Here is a 13,325-nt window from a genome sequence, read left to right as displayed (position 1 = left end):
AAATGACAGATTGTGTCATGGATACCTACAACCTTATAAATACGTTAGGCCAATTAGAACTCTTAGTCTTATATTGAAATGTGCACCGTAGATAAAATTACATTGATACAAACGTCTATACATTGAACTCTCGGTGGCAAATTTCAAGAACTGGAAGCCTTAAAATAAAGAGGAAAAAGCTCTTAAGAATGGAATATGCCTTAGTATTAATGAAACAAAATTTCACTTCTCCAATTATTGTGTGGACAATCTTGTTATCTCATAACAGTTTTCTAAAATCCTTAAGCTTGAAGAATGGCTTCAGCCCAGAACAAGCTTTCTCTAAGTGGAGTGCAGGAGGATCTGAGCAGCCAGACTCAACTGTGCACAACAGGAGAACAGAATTTCTGTGTGTATATGGTGACTGTTCAGTTTCCACCTATTGGCCATCATTGCAAGGGAGGCATCATTCTCTCACAAAGATAGATTAGTATGGTAACATGTAATAAAAGATAGGAGAGTTTAAAAAGAAGAAAGAATGCAGAGAGAAGAGAGAAAACGGGTTACTGTTAAACAGATGCTGGGGCAAATAATTATGCTCCTGGCAGGCAAAAAAAGGGCAAAAAGTTTCCTGTATTGCTTCCTAATACAGTCACCTTTGAAGATGCAATGTGCCGACTCTCTCAAAACTAATCTGACATACACAGACACCTAAATCATAACTGTCACTGTGGAGTGCTGCCGCTGGCTTGTACAGGCTCCTCAGAGCTAATTGTGTACATCTCTTTCAAATTCCATATTCAGGGACATCAGGTTCATAGTTTGAAATTGGCCATAATAGGAATATTTACACCACAGAAATCAGCAACTATTGTACTTCTTTTTTTTTTTTTTTCCTCCCTGGAGAGCCTGTTTACCAGCACACCACTGACTGTAGCTTATAAAGACAACATAAGTCCATAGTGTGTACATGGGATAGGGAACCATACTCTACTTTTGTGTGAAGGCAACAAATAAGGAAAAATGAATCAGTAAAACTGCTGCAAACTTTATAGAAGACTGTTCCAAAGGTCCTGCTGGCATATTGCAGTTTTTAAAATTCAACTACAAGTGCATTGCAATGTCATTCAGAAGGTTGAGTTATAATTGGCATACTCTGTAGAAGAAGTGAGAAGTATGGTATAATTTTTATAAAGTTTTCCATTGAAAATCAATTTTTCAAAGCTATGGGAGCTGGTTTGACTATTGAGCATCTTTATTGATAAATATCAAGTCCTACGGCCTTTGTGCAACACATATTTAAGTTAAACAAGTGAAATCAATAAGTTATAACTTAAAAATAAATTTTTTTTTAATTATTATTATTATTTTTGAGATGGAGTCTCACTCTGTCGCCCAGGCTGGAGTGCAGTGGTGCAATCTCGGCTCACTGCAAGCTCTGCCTCCCAGGTTCACGCTATTCTCCTGCCTCAGCCTCTCGAGTAGCTGGGATAACAGGAGCCCGCCACCATGCCCAGCTAATTTTTGTATTTTTAGTAGAGACAGGGTCTCGCCATGTTGGCCAGGCTGGTCTTGAAATCCTGACCTTGGGTGATCCACTCACCTCGGCCTCTCAAAGTGCTAGGATTACAGGCATGAGCCACTGCACCCGGCCAAAAATAAATTATTTTTAAAAATAACCAAAGAACCACAGGAAAAACTTACGTTACTTAAAATATTATTGTTTAGCTGGTTAAACAATCTAGGTCACCAAAAGAACTTACCAAACTTCAGTTCCTTGGATTTAAATCTACTTACAAGTTGCTTTTATTTAAATAAACTAATGGTTTCTAATACATAACTTATTGAAGTAAACTGATAATTAGGCATCAATTTGTATTCATTTTGGAAGCCAATGGACGTTTTTAGCAGTACCAGCAGTAAAGATACTCAGATTTTATTCCCATTGCTTGGAGTAGGCAGTGGAAATGACCCTCTGAAAACCACTCCAGAATGGTAGGGGGATATATTGTATTTTGGGGAAGATTTTGGCCAGTATAGACAGAAATGGAAGAGGAGGCCTAGTTACTCTTGTTTGTTTTTACCCTTGGTTGTTTCTGTTTTTTGACTATTACAAATAATGCTGCTATGAACATTTTAATACAAGCTTTTATGTGGGTTTATGTTTTAATTTCTCTATGGTATATACATAGGATTAGAATGGCTAGGTCATACGTAACTCTATGCTTAACATTTTGAGGAACTGTTGAACTGTTTTTCCATAACAGTGCACCATTTTTACATTCCCATCAACAATATATAAGGGTTCTAATTTCTCTGCATCCTCATCATTTATTGTCTTTTTTGTTATAACTACCCTGGTAGGTGTGAAGTGGTATCTAATTGTGGCTTTGATTTGCATTCTCCTGGGGGTTATGATGTTGAGCATCTTTTCATTTGTTTACTAGCTACTTGTATATCTACTTTTAAGAAATATCTATTCCGGCTCGAAGGACTTCGTGTATTATTTTGGCCGGGCGCGGTGGCTCACGCTTGTAATCCCAGCACTTTGGGAGGCCGAGGCGGGCGGATCACGAGGTCAGGAGATCGAGACCACAGTGAAACCCCGTCTCTACTAAAAATACAAAAAAAATTAGCCAGGCGTGGTGGCGGGCGCCTGTAGTCCCAGCTACTCGGAGAGGCTGAGGCAGGAGAATGGCGTGAACCCGGGAGGCGGAGCTTGCGGTGAGCCGAGATCGCGCCACTGCACTCCAGCCTGGGCGACAGAGCAAGACTCCGTCTCAAAAAAAAAAAAAAAAGAAATATCTATACATTTTTATTTAATTATACTTATTTAATTAATAATTTCTTTTTTGAGACAAGGTCTCACTCTGTCACCTAGGCTGGAGTGCAGTGGCGTGATCTCGGCTCATTGCAACCTCTGCCTCCCAGGCTCAAGCAGTCCTCCCACCTCAGCCTCCCAAGTAGCTGGGACTACACGTGCGTGCCACGCGTGGTGTCTTGCCATGTTGCCCAGGCTGGTCTTGAACTCCTGAGCTCAAGCGATCTGCCCACCTGGGCCTCTCAAAGTGCTGCGTGAGCCACCGTGCCCGACTCCTAATTAATAAAAGTTCTTTAATTAGATTGTTTTTTAATTATCAAGTTGTAAAAGTTTTTCTACAATCCTCTTTACTCTTAATTAGCTGAAAATTTGTCAATTGTTCTTTAAGGTAAAAAGGCTAAATCAAGACCTTATGCTACCAGTTTGGATAAGAAGCGAGGCACTGGGTCTATCTGTAGTGGTATGTTGGAGTCAGTTTGTCATGAGAGCCAATTGTTAAATTTCAGAAAGTTTGCAAACTACTTGTTAAACACAGCCCTGATTAAAAAGCAAATTATATCAACTTACAATTAAATATCTTATATTAGAAATAAATATATTAGATGTTCTAAGCTTATTACTTCTCAATTATATTTCTACATTTTATTATTATTTATGCTATTGAGGTTATTTATACTATTGTCTCTATGGTGGAAATATTATACAATTATGTGTAAGTGTACACCTCTTCCTAACTCCATATGGAAATTGACCATGGGGGAGTACTGTATTTATACCATGGAAGTTGGCAAACACTACACATCAGCCTCTCCTGTATCTCTTTCCACCAAGAGCTGGTAATTAAACATCTGTCAGCGCACCACTGGACAATTAGGCCTGGACATTATGAAGATGTTCCAAAGGCCTAATTTTTGACAGAGAATGTAAGGGGAAGGGAATTTTTCAAGACCCCTAGCAACCCATGCTGAGAGCACATCTTTGAAGTCCAGGCTGTGGTGCCACTTTTGAACAACTCTCATGAAGTTCCATCAAAATATACTGGTCAGCTTTGCCTGTTAAGTTGGAGAAAGTAGGCCATGTGTTCTTTGAATGTCTGGAGGACGACGATGATTTTATTTGACTTTGCTCTGTATAATCAGTGTTTAGCATGGCATTGAGCTGATACTATTTACTTAGTAATATTTGTTGAATAAATGATAGCTGTGCTTTTCATCTGCCCCATGGTTATAAGGACTGAAATTTAAGAAGCCTGATTGAATAGATTCCTTCAAAATTTCCCCCCAGTACCTACTTAATAAGTTTCTGGGGTAAGAGGTTGTGTCAGAATCCAGGGTGAGATGGGGTAGAGTTGGGGCAGAACCATACCTATGAAAACAACAAGAGAACAAATTACTTCTGTGGTACATATCCTGCAAAAATGCAAGAGCCACAATCAAGGGCAATTGACTTCTTCCTTGTAGGACCCTCTTTTTCTGGTTAAAAAAGTTTTTCTTCTATAAATCTAGTTCTGTAAGTCTCATAGGCCAGCCCTGAACCACATGGCCATGACTTGCATAAGGAAGTCTGGGAAAGTATCTGGCAAAGGGGAAGAAGAGAGCCATGGTTGTCTTAGGTTAGGGGTAGGCAAACTATAGTCTGTGGGCCCAAACTGGATGACCACCTAATTTTATAATGTTTTCAAGCTAAGAATAGTTTTTACGTAAAAATATATACCAGAGCATAGCCATCACGTCAAAACAAGAAGAGAAAAGTGAACTTTTTATGTCATGCTTTTAAGGAACAGTGGATTATTTTGTTATCAAATTGGATGACAAAGTATGTGTTTATTGTGCAGTGATACTATACCTGTGCTAAAAGATAATATACAACAATATTCCCAGATTCATCACAATATTCCCAACTCACAGGAAGACAATGGTCAGAAAATGTGAAAATTTACAATGGAAAATGTCATCACAGCACAATTTCTTCTCAAAAATAACAAATAAAAGGGTTGAAACCAAAGTAATTTTCTGAGTGGCTTCTTTGTTGGCCAAGCAAAGAAAGCTGTTTACTGACGATGAGTTAATTAAATTATGTTTGATCACAGCAGCTGAAAAAATTGTTTCCCAAGAAAATAAACTTGTTTCAGACTATTAACCTTTCAGTGAGATCTGTTGTTTGAATAGTTGAAGACACTGGGAGCAACATCAATAGTCAATTACAAAACAAAGTAGATGATTTTCAGTGGTTTTCCTTGGCTCTTGATGAGTTGACAGGTATTACCAATAGTGTTCAGTTGTTTATTCAAGGAGTGAATGCTGAGTTTAAAGTGACTGAAGAATTAGCCTCTATGAATTGTCTGCATAGAACAACTATGGGCAAATATATTTTCAGAGAAGTTGGGAAAACATTAATAAAACCTGAAGTAGAATCTGCTAAGATGCCTTATAACTTATGGTGATAAAAATATGTATGGAGCAGAAAAGGCTTAGTTGGACAAATTAATAAAGCTTGTGAAAATGTGAGATACTTACAGCCCATTGTTACTTATTATGCTGTTCATCAGCAGGTAATTTGCAGAAAGTGGTTGAATCTATTGTGTGTTTCTGACCCAGCAGTTCCCATGGTGAACTTCATTTACTCTGGTGGACTTAATAATCAATTCTGTAAACTTTTGTCAAAAATAGAAGCTGAATATCCCGATTTGCCCTATCACACAGCAGCTTGATGGCTTAGCAGCAGTAAAGTTTTGTTGCAATTTTTGAAACTCAGGCCTGAGACTTCTGGAATGAGAAGAACCTCCCTCAATTACTGTTATTGTACATGAGTGGCTTTGAAAATTAGCTTTTGTGGCAGACGTCATCATGTTTCTCAATATAAAATTACAAGGCACACAGAGCTTATGTCCAAAACTCACATTATGGTAAAGTCATTTTAACAAAAACTAATGCTGTTTCAATCACAAGTAATGTCAACCTGCTTAATGTAGTTCCTGTGCTGTCAAAGTTTTAAAAAGAAGCAAGAGCTCCATTTCCACAAACATTTGCAGGAGATATATTTTCCAAGATCAAACTACAGTTCCAATAGCATTTTTGGATTTCAATGCAAGTGGAAAGGAAATTTTCAAACATCAAAATCCATTTATTAAAGAAGACACAGATAAATGGAAAGACATCCTCTGTTCATGGATTGGAAAAATACCATTACAATGTTCATACCACACAACATGATCTACAGATTCAATACAATCCCTAAAAAATTTCGATAATGCTATTTAAGAAATAGAAAAAACAACATAAAATTTATATCAAACCACAAAAGGCCCTGAATAGCCAAAGCAATCTTGAACAAGAAGAACAAAGCTGGAGGTATCATACTTCTTGATTTCAAAGTACATTACAATGCTCCACTAATCAAAACGGTATGGTACTGGCATAAAAATATACAGATAGGCCAATGGAACAGAGCACAGAGCCCACAAATAAATCTACATATCTATGGTCAACTGATTTTAAACAATAACACACAAGGATCGACTCTTCATTAGATGGTGTTGGGAAAACTGGATATTCACATGTAGAAGAATGAAATTGGATCCTTATCTCACCCCATGTGATAAAGTCGACTAAAACAGATTAAATATTCAAACATAAGATCTAAAACTGTAAAATTACTAGAAGCAAAGATAGGAAGAAAGCTTCTTGACCTTGTTCTGAGCAATGATTTTTTGACTGTGACCCCAAAAGCAAAGGCAACAAAAGCAAAAATAGACAAGAGGGATTGCATCAAACCAAAAAGCTTTTGCACAGCAAAGGAAACAACAGAATTAAGAGACGACTTACAGAATGAGAGAACTATTTGCCAACTATTTATGTGATAAAGGGTTAATATAAAAAATACAAGGAACTCAGCTTAATAGCATAAAAAACCAAATAAACATTAAAAAATGGACTAAGGACCTGATAGACATTTCTCCAAAGAAGACATACAAATGGCCAATAGATATAGGAAAAAATGCTCAACATCACTAATCATCAGAGAAATTTAAAACTACAATAAGATATAACCTGAAACCTGTTAGAAAAGGTAACAAGTGTTAAGGATGTGGAGAAAAGGGAATGCTTACATACTGTTGGTGGAAATGTAAATTGGCAGAGCCACGAAAGAAAACCGTGTGGTTTCTCAAAATACTAAAAATAGAACTATATCTGATACTGCAATCCCACTTTTGAATATAAATCCAAAGGAAATGAACCTGGCATCCCAAAGAGATATCTGCACTTTTGTTCACTGCAGCATTATTCACAGTAGTCAAGATACGGAAACAACCTGTTTGTCAAAAGATGATTGGATAAAGAAAATGTATGTATGTGTGTGTGTATATGAAGATATATTGAAGTTTTTATATATCCTTTGCTTTATTGAATCCTCTCAGCACCTCCAATAATTAAAAACATTATATCAGGAAGAACAAAAAGAGACTTGAGGCAAATTTACTGTCTGGTCCATTTCAGAAAGAAATTGCTGGCTTAGATCAATCATATTCTATCCCTTGGTGCTGGGAACATTGCTGAGTCACATAAAAATTTGGATTATTTTTAGCATGGGGATTACATTGAAATAATGTATGTCAATATTAGTAAGGATCTGATATTGTCTTGTTATTAAGAAAAGTGGTTGTAGTTATTAGAGATACATGGCTACATCATTCTTATTGCCCGAGCTGACCTTGGGCAAACTACCAAGCATGTGAATGAGGCCATCCTAGACCAGCCAAGCTTTAAGCTGACTGCAGACATGTAAAGAGATCCAGGAGGGACCAGCAAAACCAGCCTAAATATGAATTGCCTAGGAAACCACAGGATCCTGAGAATGAATAAATGTTTGTGATTGTAAGCCACTAAGTTCTGGGGTGGTGTGTAACACAGCAATCTCTAACTATTATAGGTGACCAAGGTAAGTCTGTCAGATATTCTCTTTTTGCCCCTTCACAGTGCTGCAGGAGGCCAACCTATAACTGCAGCACAGGCTTCCCTTGCTTCAGGAGATCAAGAGAGAGGAGAATGAGGGAAGTGAAGATAGTAATTCCCTGAACCCCCTCCCTGTAGCGTCACTGTGGTCTGGCTGTGTTACTTGACCAAATGCCCCAAACACAGCTTCTTTGTGTTTTGTAACTACTCTCTCTCCTTTCTGCTTTCAGCTCAGGGGTGATTTGGGGGCCCCAATGTTACTTTGTCTCCCTTGTGATCTTTTTAATCCCTGCCCATACCTCTGTTTATAGTCTTTTATTAAATTCTTCAATGTTTCCTAATTTGATTGTACCATCTGTTTCTTGCTGGGACCCTGACTGATAGAGTAGGCCTTATCCAGAAGGTAACATCTCAGCAAAGACTTGAATGATCTGATGGAATGAGTCATAAAGATATCTGGGGAGAAATGCCAAGATCTTGCAGCAGCCAGGAGGCAGGGTGAGTGAGCTGGGCAGGAGTGTAGAAGACAAGGTCAAAGGGGCAACAGACAGTCTGCGTGTGTGTGTGTTTGTGTGTGTGCGTGTGTTGGGGATGGAGGTGTGTGGTGCAGGGGAGGGAGATCATGTATGGCCCTGTTGGCTTTTGTAAGAACTTTCGCTTTTACTTAGAAAAAAATGGGGAGCCATTGGAACCACGTATATCTAATTAAATCTAATAAGATTGCTTTCTGTGATGTGCTGACACTGGAGCTCTGTGATTTAGTACTGAATTTCTCCTCCCAGTCTTCGTGCCTGATGATGAATGCGTGGGCGTGTTGAGCCAGCCCAGCATGCTTGGGCCTGAGTTCAAGGCTTTGTGTCTCTCTCCTGATGCTGTGGGTGACATGACCTTCCTTACAGTACAGGATTCAGACTACAGTGTCTTTTTTTTTGTTAGCATATTCTTTTCAGCTCTGTTAATGACTTGGGAGTGGGCACATTTTCCTTACTCTCTTTTTTTTTGTTGTTGTTAAAGTCAATAGGCCCTTCTACACTGACTTCAAAACCTGTACTTATCTAAAGGGTCTTATACAATAGAGAACTGCTTAACTACTTCAGTGGAAATAATACAAGGAGTTGAAGAGAAATACTATCTGCCTGCCTACCTCTTAAAGATGGTAGTTTGTCTTAAATATTTAAAAGGCAGAGTTTTGCATGTACAATGTTTAGAACATATAGATTTGAAAGGTGTTTTAATCCTTTAAGTGAAATTTGCGTCTGAGCTGGGCCTTCTGGAATTAAGTCTAGCGCACCCTTCACAGGTTACATGAATAAAGGTGATTCTCTTGTAACTCCTATGAAGGACCACCCTCTCTCTGCTGTTTCTCAGAAATATTCCTCAGGCTGAAAGTCAGTGAACCAGCTGTAGAAAGCAACAAACATCGGCATCAGATGTAGTTTGCCCAACTAAGTTAAACTGATCTTTCCTAAGTTGTACCTCAATCAAAATTTAACGATGAATTGTAGCTACATTCCTTCAGGCTCCATTCTTTGCTTTCAGCTCAGAAGGAAAGTAACCTATTTAGTTAATATGATTAATTAGGCAGGCAGAATCCTTTTCCTCCTGGCTAAGAACCAGGAGGATTCTGTTCTAATGTTTTTTTGTCCAGCCTTCACCTTAATTTCTTTTAAAATTTGTTATTATTGGCCGGGCGCGATGGCTCATGCCTGTAATCCCAGCACTTTGGGAGTCTGAGGCGAGCCGACCGCGAGGTCAAGAGATAGAGACCATCCTGGCCCACATGGTGTAACCCCACCTCTACTAAAAATACAAAAATTACCTGGGCATGGCGGCGCACACCTGTAGTCCCAGCTACTTGGGAGGCTGAGGCAGGAGAATCGCTTGAACCTGGGAGGCAGAGTTTGAAGCCGAGATTGCGTCATTGCACTCCAGCCTGGCAACAAAGCAAGACTCTGTCTCAAAAAAAAATTTAAATTTTTAAAAATTTATATCCCAGTGCATAAAGCAAGCTATTCAATAGGTATACAGTAGAAAGAGGATAGGACTAGGAGTCAGGGAACCAGGGTTTTAGTCGTTCTTCTAAAACATATTAGCAGCTAGGCATGGTGGCTCACACCTATAATCCCAGCATTTTGGGAGGCCGAGGCGGGAGGATAACTTGAGGCCAGGAGTTCAAGACCAGTCTGGACAACATAGTGAGACTTCATTTCTATATATACATATATATATTAGAATGTAGTAGTAGAATATATGTATATGTTAGCCGAACACTGTGGTGTGTGCCTGCAGACCCAGCTACTTGGAAAGCTGAGGTGAGAGGATTGCTTGAGCTCAGGAGGTGAGGCTGCAGTGAGCTATGATTGTGTCACTGTACCCCAGCTTGCGTGACAAAGTAAGATCCTGCCTCAAACCAAAACGAAGCCAAAAACAAAAAACAACAACCCTCCCCAGCCACAACCCCCCACAAAAAGCAATTAGCCATATGACATTGAAGAATTGAAGATGAACCTGTATCCTTTTAGAATTTTAGTTCCCTTCTGTGTAAATTGGCTTGATTAGATTAAATCAGTGAAGTGTAAAAAATTTTGAGTTCCAAGATAAGATTTTAAGCTTACTAAAATAAAATTCCCAACAAATATAACCTATTATCATTTCATATGAGAAAACTTCTGTTTTCTTTTTTTAATAGCGATGGCGGGGCGGGCCTCACTGTTGCCCAGGATGGTCTTGAACTCCTGGCCTCAAGTTAGCCTCCCACTTGGCCTCCCAAAGTGCTGGGATTATAGGTGTGAGCCACCATGCCCGGCCTGAGAGGGTACTTTTAACATTAAAACAAAACAAAACAAAACAAAAGAACAAAGCATAATCTCAGGAAAAGGGCAGTCCTTTAAATTAAATAAATTTATTTTTATGAAAACTTAATACATTGTCCATATTTTTTAATTTCAGAATTTGTCAGAGAAAACTTTGTCATGAACTGGCAACTTCTGAGATCCTTTCTGGTTCTAAAAGCCTATCTCTCTAGTCTTGTCAAAATAAATCTGGTGGCTGCTGACTTGGTCTCCAGAATGAGCTGGCTCCGTAAGGCCCTAGAATACGTCTTTCATCTTGGTATCTCCTGTGCCTACCACAGTGCCTGGTATAGCATTAGATTAAATAAATTAAAAGGTGAAATGATCCCTGCTGAATTGCAGTTCCTGTATGGAAGGAGTATACCCCAGGAGGAGGGGGTGAGCCCATGGACTTCCAGCTTAACCCTAGATCTGCAGTAAAAGCAGTCAAATCGGTTCTAGGCACCAAGTTTAATGGTCAGGTTCCTCAATCCTGCCCAAAATCTGAATCTAGGATAGGTGTCTGCTATGGTCTAAATGTTTGTGTCCCTCAAAATTAATGTGTTGAAGCCTAAACTCCAATGCAACAGGATTAAGAGGTGGGGCCATTGGGAGGTGATTAGGTTGTGAGGACTCATGTAGTGCCCTTATAAAAGAGGCTTCAGGTAATCTATTTCCCCTTCCATCCTGTGATGATACATAGAAGGCACCATCCATGAGGAATGGAACCTCACCATACACCAAATCTGCTGGCACCTTGCTGGGACTTCCCGGCTTGCAGAACTGTGAACAATAAATTTTTATTGTTTATAAATTACCCAGTCTAAGATACTTCGTTATAGCAGCCTGAACATACTAAGACAGTGTCAAAAGTGGACTCAACATCATTCTTTAAATGGGCATTTCTCTATGTGTTCCTAAAACCAGGCTTTCTACAACAGAGGCAGTATATTTATTCATTGAGAACCAGTGTGCTTGGATTCAAGTTTTGGCCTGGCCATTAGGTAGGTGCAGGACCTTGGTCAAGATGCTTCACCTGCTGTACCTCAGGTTCCTTATTTATAAAATGTGGGTAATAACTGTAACTGCCTCATAAAGTTGTTCTGTGGATTAAATAAATTTATATACTTAGAACAGTGCTGTTTACAGAGTTATGTGTTTAATTGTAATTTTGACTAATGAGCCTCAAGAAATATGAGAATACAAGAAAAAATATTAAAATAGTCCTAAAAGAAATACTGGTGCATTTGGAAGACTGAAAGAGAATATCATCAAAGTCCATAAAAAGGGAATTATAAGCCTTATAAAACTCCTTTCAAGCAAAGGATAACAGAGGTTGAATACCTTTAAGTAGGTTCAATATTGATTGATTGAATGATTGATTGTGACAGAGTCTCACTCTATCAGAGGCAGGAGAGCAGTGGCGCCACCTCGGCTCACTGCAACCTCCGCCTCCTGGTTTCAAGCGATTCTCCTGCCTCAGCCTCCTGAGTAGAGTAGCTGTGACTGCAGGTGCGTAACCCCACGCCGGGCTAATTTTTGTTTTGTTTTTTTTTTTAATAGAGATGGGGTTTCACCATATTGCCTAGGCTGGTCTCGAACTCTGCCCGCCTCGGCCTCCCAAAGTGCTGGGATTACAGGCGTGAGCCAGCCCACCTGGCCCCAAGATTAATTTAGATCATTTCTTAGAGGGTGAATGCATAGTTGGTTATTGGGAAAACTGATAACGGTCTGTGATACATAATTACTTTTCTGAGGTGATGGGGAACCAAATTCTTCTTACAAATGAGAAACAGAACTTCTTGTCTACACATTAAAATGACTTTGGAAACTTAGAAAAATATCAATGTCAAGGTCTGGCAGCAGAGCTTTTTCAACCAAGTGATGAGGCCCAGACACTTATTTTTTTATTTTTATTTTTTCCTAAGGGTGCCCCAGGGTTTAGAAACAACTAAGTCAGATATTTTTAGAGTAATTTGTCTTAACTCTTTCATCTTGCGTATAATTTTCATTCTGTCATCCACAACCGGAATTCCATTCCGTCACACCAGCCTCTCCTCATTTTTTCTGCTGGCTCTTTTCAGCGTGTTTCATCGTGGCTGCTGTCGGTCTGTTACAGCCTTCCCACGTGGGAGCCCCCGCCCCGCCCCAGGAGAAAATACATGTTTATCATTCAGTAAGTATTGGGCAAAATAGTAACAGAATAATTACTCGCGCCAATTCCCCCCAGATTAGATCAGCAGAAACACTTGGGCTAGAACTACCTCAGGACTATCTAACAAGTGGATATACCACAGTGGCGTGGAGAGCTGCAGTGTTCTGTGTTGGCCAAATGAAGTAAAGACACCAAGTAGCTACTAGGCGAAAAACGAAGCGTCTTCGCGGCAAGTCGGCTGTCTGCTTTAAATTTTCTGAATCCTTAATGTTATCAGTATTATTTATTTCCCCGGGGAAACAAAATCTCCAAATACCAAGAAGCTGTTTTGTATTGCCAAAAGCTGCATGGGGGCAGGCTGCCAATAGGACTACCTGGGCACGCTGCGGTGGCATCTCTAGGCAGTTTCCTTTAATCTGCTTTTCCTTGGGCTAACTCCTCACTGCGGTGCTGCTCCACAGCCAGCCCCCGCGCGCAGCTCTCCCCGCACCAGCTCCGCTGCGGAGCTCTGATCTACCGCCCACGCTGCCTTTCAACCGCAGTGCGCGGCCCGGGCCTTAGACGCGCGTGCGCGCGAGCCGAGGAGG

The 13,325-nt window shown here is 39.8% G+C and overlaps 1 protein-coding gene across 1 annotated transcript in view; it reads right to left on the bottom strand.

Annotated features, from left to right (window-relative positions):
- LOC134731487 (protein GVQW1-like) overlaps positions 1 to 13,262 on the bottom strand; it is a 34,872-nt gene extending 21,610 nt beyond the window's left edge. The window contains exons 1-2 of the mRNA XM_063609970.1: positions 13,113 to 13,262; positions 9,572 to 9,704 (exon numbers count right to left, since the gene is read on the bottom strand). Of these exons, the coding sequence (XP_063466040.1) occupies positions 9,572 to 9,704; positions 13,113 to 13,133 (154 nt within the window). The 5' untranslated portion in view covers positions 13,134 to 13,262. The remainder of the gene's footprint in view (positions 1 to 9,571; positions 9,705 to 13,112) is intronic.
- Between the last annotated feature and the right edge of the window lie 63 nt (positions 13,263 to 13,325).

This window comes from Symphalangus syndactylus, chromosome 9, assembly GCF_028878055.3.
Source record: "Symphalangus syndactylus isolate Jambi chromosome 9, NHGRI_mSymSyn1-v2.1_pri, whole genome shotgun sequence".
Lineage (NCBI taxonomy): Eukaryota > Metazoa > Chordata > Mammalia > Primates > Hylobatidae > Symphalangus > Symphalangus syndactylus.
The sequence above is the reverse complement of the archived record's forward strand: the minus strand, read 5'-3'. Positions and strand labels throughout refer to the sequence as shown.